The 19,294-nt window shown below is 41.5% G+C and overlaps 1 protein-coding gene across 1 annotated transcript in view; it reads left to right on the top strand.

Moving 5' to 3' along the window:
* LOC117062744 (ankyrin repeat domain-containing protein 18B-like) overlaps positions 1-18,186 on the top strand; it is a 46,248-nt gene extending 28,062 nt beyond the window's left edge. Inside the window, 8 exon segments of the mRNA XM_033176586.1 lie at positions 5,241-5,619; positions 6,841-7,052; positions 8,405-8,627; positions 13,591-13,644; positions 14,774-14,896; positions 16,458-16,630; positions 16,784-17,028; positions 18,010-18,186. Of these exon segments, the coding sequence (XP_033032477.1) occupies positions 5,241-5,619; positions 6,841-7,052; positions 8,405-8,627; positions 13,591-13,644; positions 14,774-14,788 (883 nt within the window). The 3' untranslated portion in view covers positions 14,789-14,896; positions 16,458-16,630; positions 16,784-17,028; positions 18,010-18,186.
* Positions 18,187-19,294: the final 1,108 nt, after the last annotated feature.

Below are 19,294 nucleotides of genomic sequence, written 5' to 3'. Positions count from 1 at the left end.
TGACCTCGTGATCCGCCCGTCTCGGCCTCCCAAAGTGCTGGGATTAGGATTACAGGCTTGAGCCACTGCGCCCGGCCCTTCTGAGAGTTTTATAGTTTTAGCTGTTACAGTTAACTGTCTTATTTTGAGTCAATTTTTAAATATGCTATTTGGAGAGACTCCAACATTATTTATTTTTTGCATATGGATACCCAGTTGTCCCAGCACCATTTGTTGAAAAGACTGTTCTTTTCCCATTCTGTTCTTTTGTTAACCTTGTATAAAATCAATTGACTGTAAATGTGCAGGTTTATTCTTAGATTATCAACTCTTAGTTTGTTTATGTCTATTCTTATGCCAAGGGCAAATCAAATTTAATGAGAAGCTTTTTTCAATCATGTTGCATATTACCAGTTGTCTTATATCATAATAAAATTAGGCCGGGCGTGGTGGCTTACGCCTGTAATCCCAGCACTTTGGGAGGCAGAGGCGGGTGGATCACGAGGTCAGGAGATCGAGACCATCCTGGCTAATGTGGTGATACCCCGTCTCTACTAAAAATACAAAAAAATTAGCTGGGCATGGTGGCGGGCGCCTGTAGTCGGGAGCTAGTGGGGAGGCTGAGGTAGGAGAATGGCGTGAAACCGGGAGGCGGAGCTTGCAATGAGCAGAGATTGCGCCACTGAACTCCAGCCTGGGAGACAGAGTGAGACTCCATCTCAAAAATAATAAATAAATAAATAAATAAATAAATAAATAAATAAATAAATAAAATTTAGTGGAATATCTTTAACTTCACCTTTTGTGTCTCAAAGGAGTCTGTGGCCAGCTTATACTTTACTTACTCTAAGACATGATGGGAATTCAGGCTTACAAGACACACTTTATTTCTTTTTCTCTTCATTCAAACCTTTAGTCTCTTATTCAGTGCCTCCCTCTATAGTTTTTCAGTAAGTTTTGGTCACAGGACCTGCTGACATAGTCTAATATTTAGTGTATTATGTTTTACTAACTCATTGTAATTAATAGAATCTTCCACAGATGTTTACCATCCAGGAAGGCGAAGTTTAAGTCTGAGCTGCCAGCTTTCCTCAGTGGAAACCAAGTGAAGTCATCATCTTCCAGTTCGCAGATCCTCTTGCCACGTGGTAGCTGGTTCTCTTGAGTAGCACTGTGGCTAATCCTTTTCTTGGTGCCGATCTTGCATTCTCAGAAACCACAGTTTCCTGTATAGACCTCCTTTTCCTGAAACAGAGATGCACAGCTCTGCTTTCTAACTCAGTAGAGGGTTCTTGGAATATAAAATTTAACTCATTCCAAGAAAAAGTCTTAGGTGTGCAACACTTCAAAATCAGGTAATGTTCCAGCAATTTATCAGAGACACATAGTAGATTAGTATTTTGAATTTCGAAATTTCAGAGCCAAGTTGTGTGCTATAGAGAAGCATTGTGGTGTAACATAGAGATGGGATGGTCTTAACTTCTCCATACAAACAAGCTTGGAGTAAAGTAAAGGAGAAATTGCATTTGATGTCTTAACACTCAAAGCACACTGTGTTTATTTTACTTCTGTGAAGACTAAAAATCATTCCATAATGTTCTCCTTATTTCCTCACTGAGAAAAGGAAAATGAAATTGAATACTAGATTGATTAATAAATACTCAAAGCTTCTTCTTTCAGAATTTTCATTAATTGAAATCAGGTAAGTATCGGATTTTGGTTATGTAACCAAGTATTTCTAGTTGTTTTTCAAATCATATGTCTTCTTGCTTCGCAGTCTCATTTCTGAACTTGAGGGGAAATTGTAACGAGACACCCTTGCCTTGCTATCAGAGTTCATAATTGAAGGGGTTTTAGGAAAAGTTCCTCCTCAGCAGCTTATGTCTCTCTCCTGGTTATCTGGTGCTTCTCAATAATGTTTGTCATCAATAAATTAATCTCAACATTTATTAGATCCTACTTTAAAGGAGACTCTTTTGTGCTGCATAGGTTACGTTTCCTGTTGTCTCTTTTTAAAAGTTATTTTTCTAACAATTACCCAGAGATTTGTGGCTTAAAAGAAAAACATTTATTTTGTTCATGAACCTGTGGTTCGGAAAAAGCTTGGCCAGGACAGCTTGTCTCTGCTCCCCTCGGCTTCCCTAGAAACAGCTGATCGCCTGCGGAAATGGAATCTTTTGAGGCGTTGCTCACCCACATGTTTGATGGTTGATGCTGGCCATTGGCTGGAACCTTGGTTGGGGCAGGCAGCATGAACACTGACACTGGCACTGCCAGGCTGTCTCTGTGGCCTGATCTCTCTCAAAATCTGCGGGCAGAGTTAGAAGGGAAAGCAGTCTGAGATAGGGAAACCACGTGGTATCCCTTTTCCTGCATTCTATTCATTACAAGGAAGTCAGTAAGGTTGGCCCATATTGTTTTCTTTTAATGGGATTAATATAGCTTCTCTTTTGTTTTAATTGACATATATATATATATATATATATATATACACACACACAATTATGGGCCATAGAGTGACATTTTGATACACATATATAGTGTGTAATGATCAACCTAACTGGCATATTTACTACTTCAACCATTTTTCATTTCTTTGAATTGTGAACATTCAAAATCTTCTGGCTTTTAAAAAATATACAATAAATCATAGTCAACCATATTCACCCTACAATACCACAGAACACCAGAACTCATTCCTCTTATCTAACTGTAATTCGGTATCCGTTAACCAGACTCCCCTCCCCTACTTCTGTGAGCTTTTTTGTTGTTGTTAAGAGACAGGATCTTTTAACAACTAGTGTCATCTGGGCTCTGGGCAACTATAGTCACCCAGACTGGAGACAGTGGTTTGATCATAGTTCACTACAGCCTCAAACTCTTGGGCTCATGTGATCCTTATGCCTCAGCCTCCTGAGCAGCTAGGATTATGGGTGTGCACCATTGCACCTGTCTGATTTTTGACTTTGTAGAGATATCTCCCTGTGTTGTTCAGGCTGCTCTAGAACTTTTACCCTCAAGTGATTCTCCTGCCTCGGTCTTTCAAAGTGCTAAGAAATTGCAGGCATCAGCTGTGTTTCCCGGCCCTCAATTTTTCTTTAGGTCCCACACATGAGTAAGAATGTGCAGTATTTATCTTTCTGTGTCTGCACTTAACATAACATCCTCCAGATTGATCCACGTGGCCACAAGTAAGAGGATTTCATTTTTTATATGGTGGATAGTAGTCCATTGTGTATGTGTACCACAGTGTTTTGGTCCATTCATTTGGTGATGGACATGTCGGTTGATTTGATACACTAGCTGTTGTGAATAGTGCTACAATAAACATGTGAGGACGGGTATCCTTGTGATCTATTGTTTTCTTTTCTGTTGCCTGAATACCCAGTAGTAGGGTTGCTGGATCCCTCGGCAGTCCCATTATTAATTTTTTGAGAAAACCTTGTGTTGTTTTCTATACTGGCTTCACTAATTTACCTTCCCAGCAGCAGCATGTAAGAGTTTACTGTTCTCTGGAACCTCACCAGCATTTGTTATTTTTTGTCTTTTCAAAGATAGCCATTTATTTTAATTGAAGCAAGATTATATCACATTGTAGGTTTGATTTGCATTTCCCTGAGGATTAGTGATACTGAGCCTTTCTAAATTTATTTATTGGCTATTTGTATTTCTTTTTTCCAAAAAAAAGTCTAATCAGATCTTTTGTCCAATTTTGAACTCAGATTTTTTTTTCTGTCAAGTTGTTTGAGTTTCTTGTATATTTTGGATATTAGTCCCTTATTAGATGAATAGTTGACAACATTTTCTCCCCCTCTACAGATTTTCTCTTCACTCAGTTGTTTGCTGGCCAGAAGCTCTCTAGCTTAATGTAGTACCATTGGTCTATCATTTGTTTTTTCCTATGCTTCTGATGTCTTACCCATAAAAATCTTCGTGCAGACTAATGTCCTCAAGCATTTTCCCTATGTTTACTTATAGTTGTTTGATAATTTGGGGCCTTACATTTCAGTCTTCAGTCAGTTCTGAGTTTATTTTGTTATATGGTGCTACATAGGAAACTAACATCATTCTTCCCCATATGGATATTTAGTTTTCCCAGTGCCATTCATTGGAAGAGACTGTCCTTTCCCCAGTGTATGTTCTTGGCACCTTAGTCCAAAATCAGTTGGCTGTAAATATGTGGATTTATTTCTGGGTGTGTTGTTCTATGGCCTTTACCCCAAGAATCATTACTTCTTAAAATGCAATTCAAAGTAGCATGAAACATTTGCAGTTTAGGGAAAGGCTTATGGCATCAGAATCCTTATTTGCAGGATTCATTATTCTGTGTTTTTTTGAGGTATGGTATTTGTCATCCAAGCAGAAGTGCAGTGATGTGGTCATAATTCACTGCAGCCCTGAACTCTGGGTAGAAACCATCCTTTTGCCTCAGTCTCCCAACTAGCTGGGTCTACAGGCCTGAGCCACCATGCCTGGCTAATTAAAACTTTTTTTTGTAGAGATGAGGGTCTCACTGTGTTGCTCTGGCTGATCCCAAATTCCTGGCCTCAGGCAATCTTTCTGCCACAGGCTCCTAAAGTGCTGGGATTACAGCCATGAGCCACCAGGCCTAGTATAGAGTATTGTATTATTTTCAAAGTCTTATTCCTAGAGCCATTTATATAGACTTTGGCCTAAATCACTCAATATGATATCTCTGAAACTTTTTTTGACAAATTTTGGAGTGTGGCCGTGAGGGAAGGGATTAGACGCTTTTCACTAGGAGAACACTCAGTGCCGTTTCAGGAGGAACAAAAATGAACTGTCCGAAAATAAAAGTAAGAGCCAAGTGCAGGCGTTCTGTGGCAAAGATGCTAGTAGTTAACAATGTGTTTTGTGGCTCATGGTAGCGTGGCAAAATGCTAGTAGTTAACAATGTGTTTTGTGGCTCGTGGTAACGTGGCAAAGATGCTAGTAGTTAACAATGTGTTTTTGTGGCTCGTGGTAGCGTGGCAAAGATGCTAGTAGTTAACAATGTGTTTTGTGGCTCATGGTAGCGTGGCAAAGATGCTAGTAGTTGACAATGTGTTTTGTGGCTCATGGTAGCGTGGCAAAGATGCTAGTAGTTGACAATGTGTTTTTGTGGCTCATGGTAGCGTGGCAAAGATGCTAGTAGTTAACAATGTGTTTTGTGGCTCATGGTAGCTTCAACTTTGCTCTTGAAATTCTGGGTGATTTAAGGGTTCACATATGGAGAATCTACTACATTACAGATAACGTTTTATTGCAAGTAAATGCATTTCAAAATTTGCTATTGGTTTTGTATTAGATTATTCTCAGCCTAATTCATTATCAAGCTCTATTATTTTATTCATGCGGTTTGATGATCTTACGGCTGAGAAGGAAGCTGTATCTTCAAAATGTGTCAATTTGGCTAAAGACAATCAAGTTCTTCAACAGGAGTTATTATCTATGAAAAAAGTACAACAGGAATGTGAAAAACTTGAGGAGGATAAAAAGATGTTGGAAGAAGAAATATTAAATCTTAAGACACATATGGAAAACAATGTGGTAGGACTTGGTAAAGTACAAGAATATAAATTGGAGCTACATGAAAAGGCAATACAGGCAATAGAAAAATTAAAAGAAATCCATTTACAGGTTAGTTTTTTAAATCAGGTAAGTTTATCCATAATGTGCTTTCATTTATTTCACTGCAAATTATATTTTGGATATGTATATATTGTGTTTCCTCTGTCTCTCTTATAGCAGTTTGCTTTGTAGAGTTCTAGAAAAAAAGTGGCATCTGTTTTTTCTTTTAAATATTTAAATTTCCATTATTATAACAAAATCAATTTTTTTTATACTTTAAGTTCTAGGGTACATGTGCACAACGTGCAGGTTTGTTACATATGTATACATGTGCCATGTTGGCGTGCTGCACCCATTAACTCGTCATTTACATTAGGTTTATCTCTTAATGCTATCCCTCCCCCCTACCCACTCCTCACAATAGGACCTGGTGTGTGATGTTCCCCTTCGTGTGTCCAAGTGATCTCATTGTTCAGTTCCCACCTATGAGTGAGAACATGCGGTATTTGGTTTTCTGTTCTTGCGATAGTTTGCTGAGAATGATGGTTTCCAGCTGCGTCCATGTCCCTACAAAGGACACGAACTCATCCTATTTTATGGCTGCATAGTATTCCATGGTATATATGTGCCACATTTTCTTAATCCAGTCTGTCACTGATGAACATTTGGGTTGATTCCAAGTCTTTGCTATTGTGAATAGTGCCTCAATAAACATACGTGTGCATGTGTCTTTATAGCAGCATGACTTATAATCCTTTGGGTATATACCCAGTAATGGGATGGCTGGGTCAAATGGTATTTCTAGTTCTGGATCCTTGAGGAATCGCCACACTGTTTTCCACAATGGTTGAACTGGTTTACAGTCCCACCAACACTGTAACAAAATCAATCTTTCAGAGTAATGATTCTCACTATGGACTCATTTGATGATGAAGGCCAGTTGGCATAAGAAAAACTTGTGATTTAGAAATTATGTGATACGTTTGAATTGGTCTTAAGCTACATTGTTCATTGATCACTTTTTAAAATTATGAATGGATTCTATTACTTTTTATATGACCAGATTACATTAATACTAACATAATTATGATTTCAAATTTTTATAAATCAGACTGAACTGTGAATTCAGTTATTAGTTTCGATATTGCTAATAAATATTTTAAGCTTCAGTCTCTTTTTTTAATGTATTCAAAATTGCTCTTTGAATCACTGACTCAAAATGAAAGGCAAAAAACATATGGCAATTAGGTTATAATTGTTTTAAAAGTGTATTCTTTTCATTTGTTTTAGAAACAAGCACAATATGAAAAACAAGTAGAGCAGTTAAACAAGGATAATACAGCTTCACTAAATAAGAAGGAACTCACACTTAAATATGTGGAATGTAAATTCTCCGAAATGAAAACTGCTTATGAAGAGGCTACAACCGAATTAGAAGAATATAAGGAAGCCTTTGCAGCAGCTTTGAAAGCTAACAATTCCATGTCAAAAAAAAAAACCAAGTAAATCAAAACATACACTCACAGAAAATGAATTAAGCTCATTAATTTGTTTTGAAAGCATAATTTTTAGTGAGATGGCTTCAGGACATTAGTAGGAAGTGAATGCTAATTTGATAATGTAATTTTGGAAAATAATGTTAGTAAATGATCTTACCTTTAAAATGTTAGTCAGGGATAGTTTCTGTCTCATTTTTTTTTTTTTTCGCTTTTGTATGGCTTTTTTCACCTGAAAAGTCTCATGTAGTTAACCTGATCTATTCGTTTTTTTCACTATTTTTGAAGCTTTATAATTAATAAAGTGATCTTGTTATAAAATTACTTGTCAGAATTTCCCTAAATAGAAATATTAAAGAGTTTAATTTATTTTTTGGTAGATCACAGCCTAAACCCAAAGTGTCGAAGTGGTACTGCTACTCTGGGCACATCCTGGCCCTGAGAAGGGACTGTTTTTGATTGTGATCTTTAGTGTTATCACTAGAGGGTGCCTCAAGAAAGACTATTTGTGCAACAATTTTCGAGATGTTACAGAAAGGCATCCTTGTGAAATAGGGAATAATTATCACAAGAATGAAAAGAAGTGTAACAAGGTGGTTAAAGAAAAAACACCTTGTTCAGCCTGAAGGGGTGTGTGGAAGGCAGAAAGAACAACCCCACCTCCAGTGCCTTGGTCACAGTGCTGGGGGCTAATTGCCTTCAGAGATGCTTTAGTTCTCTTTGATCACCAACCAAACAATCTAGTTCTCCCCCAGGAGTTGTTGCTCTGAGTTATTCCTCAGTGCCAAATACTTAATTGTTCTTAGATCATGGGTGAAATGTACAAGGGTGAAACCTGAAACTGGTTTACCAAACACAGGTATTTCTAGATTATTTTTGTTCATTTTAGTTTTCTTAATCTACATTGTTTAAGGAGTACAACATGATGTTTGGTATAATTATTTATAGTGAAGTGGTTCTTACAGTCAAGCAAATTAACATATTCATTGTCCCACATAGCTACCCTTTAAATACAAGTATTTCTAAAGGAATCTGTAGAATCTTACAAGTAGAGCTATTTTAGAAGGCAGCTAGGTTGCCTGTTGAACCGTACATCACTGATAGCCATTTCTCTCCCGTCTTCTTTATTTGAACTGTTTGTTCTGTAGAAATCACCTTAGAAACACAGATACTTCTTTAGAATGATTTTAAAATTATAATTGCTTACAAGAGATATGCTCTCACACATCTTCCTGTGAAAACACTGTTTAGTGGGTAATTTGGTTTACTCTCAGAGAAACTTTTTTAAAAATGCAAGTCATTAAAAATCATTTAAGGAAAAATAAAATACTAAGCTTTTGTCTTTGCTATCTTTACAGATCGAATAAGAAAATAGCAATGATCAGCACCGAGCTTTTTATGGAGAAAGAGCGGATGAAATATTTTCTCAGCACTCTTCCTACAAGGCCAGACCCAGAGTTACCTTGTGTTGAAAATCTTTCTAGTATAGGACTCAACAGAAAATATACTCCCCAAATGCCCATAAGAATTCCTACTTCAAACCCACAGACTTCAAATAACTGCAAGAACTCCTTGACTGAGGTTAGTTATATGACCGTTTCTCTTTTGGGTTTCATTTCTCTAATATGATTCTTATTCACAATTTGGTGAAATACTGAGTTGTTCTGTTGACTTATGCATGTTAAGTAAAGATCATAATTAGCCATGTTAACACAGAAAAGAAATGGGAACTTTACATTTTTTAATTCCCTGGAGCTCTCATCTTCAAGAGATTTGCTAACTTTATGCAATAAATGTGACTAAACTGACACATTTAAAATTTATTTAAAAGCTGCATTTAAGTAAGATTTCAGAATTGCATGTTATTGCCTAATAACTGATGGTATACTTTGACATGCTTTGGCTTACTATCTAATTGATTGTAGTTTGGCTATGATTCATACCACTTTTTTTTTTTTTTTAAGATGGTGTCTGGCTCTGTCACCCAGGCTAGAGTGCATTGGTGCAATCTTGGCTCACTGCACCCTCCACCTTCCAGGTCCAAGCAGTTCTCCTGCCTCAGCCTCCCGAGTAGCTGAGACTATGGGCATCTGCCACCACACCTGGCTAATTTTTGTATTTTTAGTATAGAGACAGGGTTTCACCATATTGGCCAGACTGGTCTCAAACTCCTGACCTTGTGATCCTCCCATTTCAGCCTCCCAAAGTACTGGGATTACAGGCATGAGCCACCACATCCGGCCCTACCACTTATAAAGTTTCTTTGCACTGTCAGGGCGCAGTGGCTCACGTCTGTAATCCCATCACTTTAGGAGGCTGAGACAGGTGGGTCCCGAGGTCAGGAGTTCAAGACCAGCCTGGCCAAGATGGTGAAACCCCATGTCTACTAAAAATACAAAAAAAAAAAAAAAAGCTGGATGTGGTGGTGAGCACCTGTAATCCCAGCTACTAGGGAGGCTGAGGCAGAGAATTGCTTGAACCCAGGAGGCAGAGGTTGCAGTGAGCCAAGATCGTGCCACTGTGCTCCAACCTGGGCGACAGGGCAAGACTACCTCTTGAAAATTAAAAAAAAAAAAAAGAAAAAAGTTTCTTTGCACCATCTCAACTCTTCCCACCCATAATCACAAGTGAATGATTGGCATCCAAACACTTAACCACATATGGATGTTTATTATTTAATAGAATCCAAAATAAGTACATCTTATGAATTAAACAAAACACTGAATTGTTCATTTCCATTTTTATATTAAAAGCTTTGTGCTTGGCCAGGTGCCTTGGCTCATGCCTGTAATCCCAACATTTTGGGAGGCCTTGGTGGGCAGATCACCTGAGGTCAGGAGTTTGAGACCAGCCTGGTCAACATGATGAAAACCCATCTCTACTAAAAGTACAAAAAGTAGCAAGGCATGGTGGCAGACATGTGTAATCCCAGCTACTCAGGAGGCTGAGGCAGGAGAATCTCTTGAACCCAGGAGGCAGAAGTTGTAGTGAGCCAAGATCATACCACTGCACTATAGCCTGGGTGACAGAGGGAGACTATGTCTCAAAAAAAAAAAAAAAAAAAGACAAAACAAAACAAAAAATGTGTGCTTTTCTTACATAAGAGTACATCTTCCGACTATAAAAATCCTGGAAAAACCTAGGAAATGCTCTTCTGGACATCATGCTTGTCAATTAATTTATGGCTAAGTCCTCAAAAACAATTGCAAGAATAACAAAAAATGACAAGTGTGATCTAATTAAGCTAAAGGGCTTCTGCACAGCATGAGAAACTATCACAGATTAAACAGACAGCCTAAAGAATGGAAGAAAATATTCACAAACTATGTAGACAGCTAAGGCCTATTATCCAGAATCTATAAGGGACCTAAACAAATCAACAAGCAAAAAATAAATAACACCATTTAAGATGGGTAAAGGACATGAACAGACACTTCTCAAAATAACACATGTAAATGGCCAACAAACATGTTAACAAATGCTTACCATTGCTAATCATCAGAGAAATGCCAAACAAAACATCAGTGAGATACCATCTCACACCAGTCAGAATGACTTTTGTTAAAAAGTCAAAAAAAAAAAAAAAAAAAAGATGTTGGGGAGGCTGTGGAGGAAAGGAAACATTTATACGTCATTGGTGGCAATGTCAATTAGTTCAGCTACTACGGAGAGCAGTTTGAAAATTAAGAACTAAGAATGACCGTTGGATGCAGCAACCCCATTACTAAACTAGGTGCATACCTAAAGGAATATAAATCATTGTAACAAAAAGATGCATGCACATGTGTGTTCATTGCAGCACTATTCACAATAGCAAAGACATGGAGTCAATCCAGGTGCATCCAAGGTAGATTGAAAATCCAAGGTAGATTGGAAAATTCCGTATATACCATGGAATACTATGCAGCCATGAAAAGAACAAAATCATGTCCTTTGCAGCAACATGGATACAGCTGGAATCCACTATCCTAAGTAAACTAACACAGAAACAGAAACCAAATATCTTGTTTTCACTCGTGGGAGCTACACATTGGGTGCACATTGACATAAACATGGGAACAATAGACACTGGAAAATAAGAACGAGGAGGGACCGAGTGGGCCAGGGTTGAAAAACCACTTCTTGGGTCCTATGCTGACTCCTGTGTGATGGGTTCCACTGTACTCCAAACCTCAGCATCCCTCAGTATACCTTTGGAAGAAACCTACACAGGTACCACCTTAATGTAGAATACAAACGAGAAAAAAAAAATTTAAAAAGCAAGAAAAATTTACTATACAGAAAGTTTGCTATAAGTAGAGAATAGAAATTTCTTTTAAAGAAAAAATTTATTGAAGTGAAAAAAATGGATTAAACTTTTATAAAGGGCAGAATTTTGCTAAGAATTTCAAAGTAATGCATTCATTGCAAAAGATGACTTTGATTAATTTTTTTTTTTTTTTTTTTGGGGACAGAGTCTTACTCTGTCACCAGGCTGGAGTGCAGTGGCACGATCTTGGCTCACTGCAGCCTCCACCTCCTGGGTTCAAGCAGTTCTCCTGCCTTAGCCTCCCAAGTAGCTGAGACTACAGGTGCATGCCACCACACCCACTCTTGTATTTTTAGTAGAGACAGGTTTTCACCATGTTGGCAAGGATGGTCTCGATCTATTGACTTCATGATCTGCCCACCTCAGCCTCCCAAAGTGCTGGGATTACAGGCATGAGCCACCACGCCTGTCCATTGTTTAACCTTTCTACTAATAAAACACCACCTTTCTACAATCATAGATATGCAGCAGACCAATATTAACTGTATTTTTGTCAGATTAAACAGCATTACACAGATACATCCTCTGTTATCTACACTTAAAATAAGTAGGCCAGGCGCAGTGGTTCACGCCTGTAATCCCAGCACTTTGGGAGGCCTAGGTGGGTGGATCACGAGTTTAGGAGTTCAAGACCAGCTTGGCCTTATGGTGAAACCCCATCTCTACTAAAAATACAAAAAACAAAAAAACAAAAAATTAGCTGAGCATGGCGGCATACGCCTGTAATCCGGGCAACTGGAGAGGATGAGGCAGGATAATCACTTGAACCCAGGAGGCAGAGGTTGCAGTGAACCAAGATCGTGCCACTGCACTCCAGCCTGGGCGACAGAGCAAGACTTTGTCTCAAAAAATAAAATAAAATAAAATGAAATAAAATACATAGAAATGTTACTTTATTTATGTGATTTTTCTATTTAAGCAAACTTCAAGTTATGTCTAGTCACTAAAAATACTAAAGGCCACATTTTGTAAGTGATATATTATTTTCATGATAATGTTTCTGGTTTAACTTAAACATTATTACTATTTTTACTTATTTTAGATGGAGCCGGATGTGTAGAACAAATAATTAGAGAAACAAAGAAAAGTATGTCGGCAAAATTTATTAATTAAATTTAGGTTTATTTTAGAAATAAAGTATAAATAGCAAATGGCATTCCTTTTCATTGTTGGGTTAGTAGATGCTACATTAAGTATTTTTTTTTCTTACACACATCTAATGAAAGAGGTGAAAACAAAAACTTTCACAGAGAAGAGTATACTTATGCACCGTTAATTCATCATGTTCCATAGCTTAAAAAATTCCCAAGAAGTCTATGCATCTCTTTTTACTGGCTCTACAATTTCTTCACTTTTGCCATCCTCATGGAACTGTCAGCCGGCACACTGAAAGGATTCTCTAAAAACAAAGGCATCATCAAGTTCTCAGGGTTCTGGTAGAGATTGAAGGCCAACAGACCTCAGATTCATTTAGAATTACTTAGCTGAGCAATACCTTTCATAAGCAGTCACTTGACAGGTGACATTTTAAATCTTCTGTCATTTACTGTGTCATTGGCTTACACTTGTTCTCAGAAAAAGTTCCAAAATTTTCACCATGAAATAAAAACACCCACATCAATGTAATTCTTGTCAAGTTACTCAGCCTTGTCTCTCACCACTTACCGCACTCTGCCCTTTGCTCTAGCACCAAACTGGACAGAATGGAACTCTGCAGGGCTCTTCCTCACCTCAGGCTCTTTGCGTTCACCTCTTCCTTCTATCTGGCAAGCTTTTCCTTGTCCTTCAGGTATCAACCTACATATCTCCTCCACCAGAAAGCCTTCAATATTGACACAAAAGTGGGATAGATGTCCCTTCTGTGTGTTCCAGTAGTGCCCCGCTGTGTACCTGTCATGGTATCCAGGACTCTATATGGACATTCCCTGCCTGTCTTTTAGGTTATAGCATATGACTGTTGGGAGGTGGACCATACCATTTTCATCTTGTAATTCCAGTGCTTAGTACCTTAGCACATGGCTGTTGAGTAGACGAACGAAGAATGAAAAACCTCTGATATTTAACCACAATTAGAATTAATGACATGTGTAAATTATGTAATAGTAATTTTGTAATTGTACAGACATATTTCTCATTCCTAATAACTCTGATAATGTTCTGACTCTTTAGTTTTTAAACTCACACTTAGTTAACTGAAATGTTTTAGGTAAAGAACATAATTCTTTTTCTTTCCAGCTGTTGCTGTGTTGGACACTTGCTCCCGTCTACTTTCTTCTATGGAATTCACTGGTAAGCCACATCTAATGAAAAGAATATTTAACGATAAAATCTTTTTTTTTTTTTTTTTGAGATGGAGTCTCACTCTGTTGCCCAGGCTGGAGTGCAGTGGTGTGATCTCGGCTCACTGCAAGCTCCACCTCCTAGGTTCACGCCATTCTCCTGCCTCAGCCTCCCGAGTAGCTGGGACTCCAGGTGCCTGCCACCACGCCCAGCTAATTTTTTTTTTTGTATTTTTAGTAGAGATGCTGTTTCACTGTGTTAGCCAGGATGGTCTCGATCTCCTGACCTCGTGATCCACTTGCCTAGGCCTCCCAAAGTGCTAGGATTACAGGCGTGAGCCACCGTGCTTGGCCTTAACCATAAAATCTTAAGGAAAAATTTTATGATTTAAAAGATTATAAAACTTTATTACTGGGCTATTTACGTGACATTTTAATTGTTTCTCATAAAATATACAACATCACAATATTTACTGAAATAGAATATTTTTGTATCATATGTATGATGAAAATTTATAGGGTATTTTGAATGATGTTTTTTAGCCTCGTTAAGTTTTAAGAGGATCTTGCAAATGAAAACCATTGTTAGTGAGTTTGACATATTCAAATTGCCCAAATGTCTGCTGTTTAAACAGCCAAACAACCAAGTCATCATTGATACTTTAGTAAAGGTGATTGAAGGCTTATTTGCATTTTACAGTTTTTATTACTATATCTAGTAGGAGACTTAAGGAGTACCTGCCAGGTTTGTCCATGCTAATGTTACAATTTCCTTTTTGTGGTTCGACAGTATTTTGTGTGGAGATACTTTGAGGCTCTGTAAATGTCTTGTTACTCCTCAGAACCAACGAGATTTAGCACTTCATGGATGACTTGTGTTTGAACAATTATTGCTACGATGGTTGCCAGATGATTATTTTCTTATTCTCTTCTTGGTTCTACATGGAGAAACAAAACCAATAAATAAGGGAGAAGGGAAAGCTCATGATTCTAGAGCTCCAATTCCCCAAGATTAGGCCAGTGGTAGATATTTCAAACTGACTTTATGTCTTTTTGATTTGTCCCCGTTACTCTGTCAGCACTTTTTCAGTTTCTGGCACAAGATGTTCTAAGCTAATCTTGTATTTTCTCTGCCCCAGCCCTGGAGTGAGTGATTTTTCTTAGAAGCAGAGGTGGAGCCACTGAGGAAGCACAGGTGAGCCCTCCCCAGCACGTGCTCACTGGTGCTCCCCAACAGAAGAACAGCTGCTGCATCCACTGAGGTACCAAGAAACTAGCAAAGGGCCTTCTGGCTGTCTGGGGACAGTCCTCATGTGGTCCCTGGCTCAGCCTCAAGGGTTCTGGGTTAGTCTCCCTGCAGGTTCTGTGCTGTGTCTCTAGATCAGGCTCTGCGGGAAGGGCCCTGGGAGACCCAGCAGCACAGGGTGTCTCGTCTGCCAAATGTCCCTCCCGTCCTCCCACTCTGACACACAGGAATAGGGTAGATGGCATGTCCAGGCAGTGCCAGGCCACCTCACTGTCTCCTTTGAGATGAGCCCAGAGGGTCTTGTGGGGTGAGTGTGGAGCTGGGTACCTAGAGCCTGAGGCTGACTGTCCCTCCCTGTGTCTTGTAGGAGAGGCCTTGTCCCAGGAAAATCCCCAGGGCCTGACCTCTGGACACACATGCAGGGAGGGAGGGTCTGTGGGCTGAGGAGGGCATTGGAACAAGATTTTGAGCACCGCTGCTCAGGGGTCTGGTTAGTGGACCATGGTCAGGGATGACCTAGTCATCAGGACCTAGTCAGTTGAGACCTGATCAGCAAGGACCTGGTTAGCAGTGGCCTCCTCAGTGAAGGCCTGGTCAGTGGGCACCTGGCAACCTAGTCATTGGAAGCCTGGTCAGTGGGGACCTGGTCAGTGGGGGTCTTATTAGTGGGGCCTGATGGGTTGGAACATAAACAATGAAAAACTGGTTGATGGGGTCTATTTAGTATACTAGGGGCGTGGTCAGTGTGGGGCCTTAGTGCTTGGAGCCTGGTCCGTGAGGGCCTGGTCAGAGGGGGCTCGGTCAGCTGGGGACTGATCCATGGAGAATTGTTCAGTGGGGGGTCGAGTGAGTGGCAGCCTGGTAAATTGTGGTCTTGTCAGTGGGAATCTGGTCAGTGGAGACCATGTCAGTGGGAAATTGGTCACTGGGGTCTGGTCCATGAGACCCATGAAGTGGGGGCCTGGCTAGGGAGACATGGTCAGTGGCGGCTTGGTCAGTGGGACCTGGTCAATGGAGGAGAGGTCATTAGGGAACGCGTCAGCGGGGACCTGGTCAGCGCCTCATCAGTAGGAACCTGGCCAGTTGGCCCCTGTGTGACCTCAGGCAGGGGGTTTGTCTGTGGAGCTTCCTTTCCTCCATCTGTAGGAAAAGTGAGTCAGGGCACCCTGGAGGGCTGCTGAAAAGAAAATGTGAGAAGATATGTTGAATCCAGCACTGCTTGGCAGACCTACAACTTTACACACAACCTATGTTCCACCTAGAGAGGGTGCCAGCCCTCTCTGCTCTGCCGGGTGCCCCTCCTCTGTCTGCATCCCCAGGGCCACCCTGGGTTGGGAGGGCAGAGATTGGGGAGCACTGTAGAGGCTATAATGCTGGCCCCAGACCCTGGTGGTGACAGTGATGAGGACCTGGGTACACCGGTGAGTGAAGCTAGGCCTGGCCGGAGAAGGAAGACAAGCCCACACATAGGCGCGCACACACACACAGGCACACACGCATGCACAAACACACTGCATGCACACATGTCAGTTCAGGGGATAGAGGACACTGACTCTGGGCCCTCTTGATCCAAATAGGCTCCCGTTTTGGTGGGTTGTGTCACCCCACGATGTCACTGTTGCTGAGCCCCCATCGCCTCTGTGTTGTGGAGCAGTTAGAGGCACACAGCAGTGTCTGTGAGTGGCTCTGTATGAAGGACTGGTTTCTAGGTGAGAGGCACATCTCAGCACAGCTGACTGATCAGACTCAGGTGAGTGGAACCTGCTCTCTTCTCTTCCTCCTGGCTTAGGGACAGTCGCCATCAGGTGGGTGGTTTTGGCCTCTGGGCAGCTACTGAGGGCAATCCCTGAGCACTCACCAGGTGCCTGTTCTGTGCTGAGAGTCATCTCATTCATCCTCACAGCAATTCCATTCTGCATCTGCTCTGGACACCCCTGTGACCACCAGGACAACCCCATCAGGGCCCTGTCACCAGGCCCAGTCCGGCTCCATGATACCAAGACGCAGGTCCAGAGACAACCGCCCCACATGGTGCCTCAGAACATGGCACTGAGCAGCTCCTTTTAAGAACATAATTTGTAATTACGTAGATTACTAATTCTACTTCAAAATGCCACACAGCCTTAAGGTGATAAAAGGAAACAATTGGTAAGTGGAAGCATTGAAAACAAACATTCTTTTTTCCACTCCCAACTCCATTCCAACAGAATGTGTATGTGTGTGTGTGTGCTGGAGTTACTGAGTGACTGAAACTGTGCACGCCAGGCTGTGTTCCTGCTCATTGCTGGAGATGCTGTCAGGGGCCCTGCCCTCAACCCCAGGTCAGACCCTTGCAGTTCAGGCAGGACATTCTGGAGGAATTATGCCCTTGGAAGGATCCCTGAGGATTGACTGGTGGGTATTGGTGGATAAATACCCCAGCTCCCTTGCTCTGGGTGGGATGACTCTGAGGCGCATGTTCTATGATGTCTCTCGGAGGTACCTGGCAGGGCTGAGTCCTGGCTGCCACAGTGGAAACGTTCTTGATGAAGGTCCCTTTAACTGCTGCATTCCTTTCCTGTCTCAGTTCCCCACTCCTTTACCGGTGTTTCCTGGGATTAGCACCCTAAGGACGAGCTGGCAGTAGAATTACTGTCCTAGAGTCATCTCCAAATAAAATGTTTATATTTGAATCTGTGCCTCAGGATCTACTTCCAGAAAACTCAGACTAAGACACACATGTTTCTGTTGGCTCTGATCCCCATAGACCTGTCATCCTGTCGTTTTCACCAAAAAGGAATGTGAGGATCAGAGAGGGCAAGTAACTTGCCCAAAATCACACAGCTGAACAGTGGAGGAGTTCAACGTTGACCATGAGCTCTCTGGCCCTAATGTGGATTCTTGCTGCTCTCCCATGAGACTCCTCCCTTGTCAGGGTCAAATGAATGAATGGAGGACATTAAAAGTAGGGTATCTGACACCTGTGCTAGAGAAAGCCAGGCTCATGGCTGGTGCCTGTGCACTCACTCTTAACCTCATTAAGAGTAATAATGAAAAACATGTTAAGTGCGACCACGTGCCTGGGGGTGTTGTTATATGCAATTTGCTTACTTTAATTAATTTTCACAATAACCTTGTTTTTACTTCTAGTTTTTAGGTGAAAAAACCAGGAGAGTTGCCAAAATTAACACTGCTGGTCCAGGTTTGAACCAAGCAGTCTGCACCTGGAGTCCTTGTTTGTAACCATGGCACCCTGGCTTCTCACACATCTCATCGTGGAGTTCCACCTTGTATCAGGCATGGCACTGAGCGGTTTCTTTTAAGAACATAATTTGTGGCCGGGCGCGGTGGCTCAAGCCTGTAATCCCAGCACTTTGGGAGGCCGAGACGGGCAGATCACGAGGTCAGGAGATCGAGACCATCCTGGCTAACATGGTGAAACCCCGTCTCTACTAAAAACTACAAAAAACTAGCCGGGCGAGGTGGCGGGCGCCTGTAGTCCCAGCTACTCGGGAGGCTGAGGCCGGAGAATGGCGGGAACCTGGGAGGCGGAGCTTGCAGTGAGCTGAGATCCGGCCACTGCACTCCAGTCCGGGCGACAGAGCGAGACTCCGCCTCAAAAAAAAAAAAAAAAAAAGAACATAATTTGTAATTATGTAGATTACTAATTCTACTTCAAAATGCCACACAGCCTTAAGGTGATAAAAAGAAACAATTGGTAAGTGGAGGCATTGAAAACAAACATTCTTTTTTCCACTCCCAACTCCATTCCAACAGTTGGGACAGTGTTTTCTCTGTGCCTGTGGAAACCTCAGCTCCTGTGCCAAGGCGTCTGGTCCCTCCGGGGAATGTGGCAGTCAGGTGCTAGAAGGGACCTCAAAGCGGCTGAAGGGTCATTAAGAAAAAGCTGTTTACAAAGGTGTGGGCAGGGCCAAGGGGACTCAGGAGGGATGGCGTAGGGCCATGGGGTTAGTGTCATCTGGGAGTTGTCACCACTCCCCAGGCTGGTGGGACCGTGGAGAAGCTGTTCCAGGAACTCATAGGGAGACTCTGCAGCTGAAAGAGGAGTCCAGAGGAGGCATCAATCCCTGTGCCCTTTGACTGTGTCCGGATACCCCCACTGACCACACTACCATCTCCTTATAAGACTGGAGAGGCTGCAGGGAGGGGGTCTAAGCCTCCTATTGTGGCTCACCTCCAACAGTGAGTCAGCACCGGCCCCCCTAACCCCACAGCCCAGGGTTCACTTAGCCCCTCTATCCTGCATGGTCCCCTTTGCTACTGGGAAGCAGATACCCAAATGAGCAGCAGTACCCCGTTTCTCCCTGCAGGCTCCTCTGCTCCTTATGAGTGGTGCTTTGTGGGTCTTCTCCCTTGGTTTTGGATGAGAAACACCCTTCCACAGGGATTGTTTCTGTGGACCCCACTCCGAGTT

Source organism: Trachypithecus francoisi, unplaced genomic scaffold (genome assembly GCF_009764315.1).
Source record: "Trachypithecus francoisi isolate TF-2019V2 unplaced genomic scaffold, Tfra_2.0 Contig01547_ERROPOS2200000+, whole genome shotgun sequence".
Classification (NCBI taxonomy): Eukaryota; Metazoa; Chordata; class Mammalia; order Primates; family Cercopithecidae; genus Trachypithecus; species Trachypithecus francoisi.
This window is presented reverse-complemented; position numbering and strand designations above follow the sequence as displayed.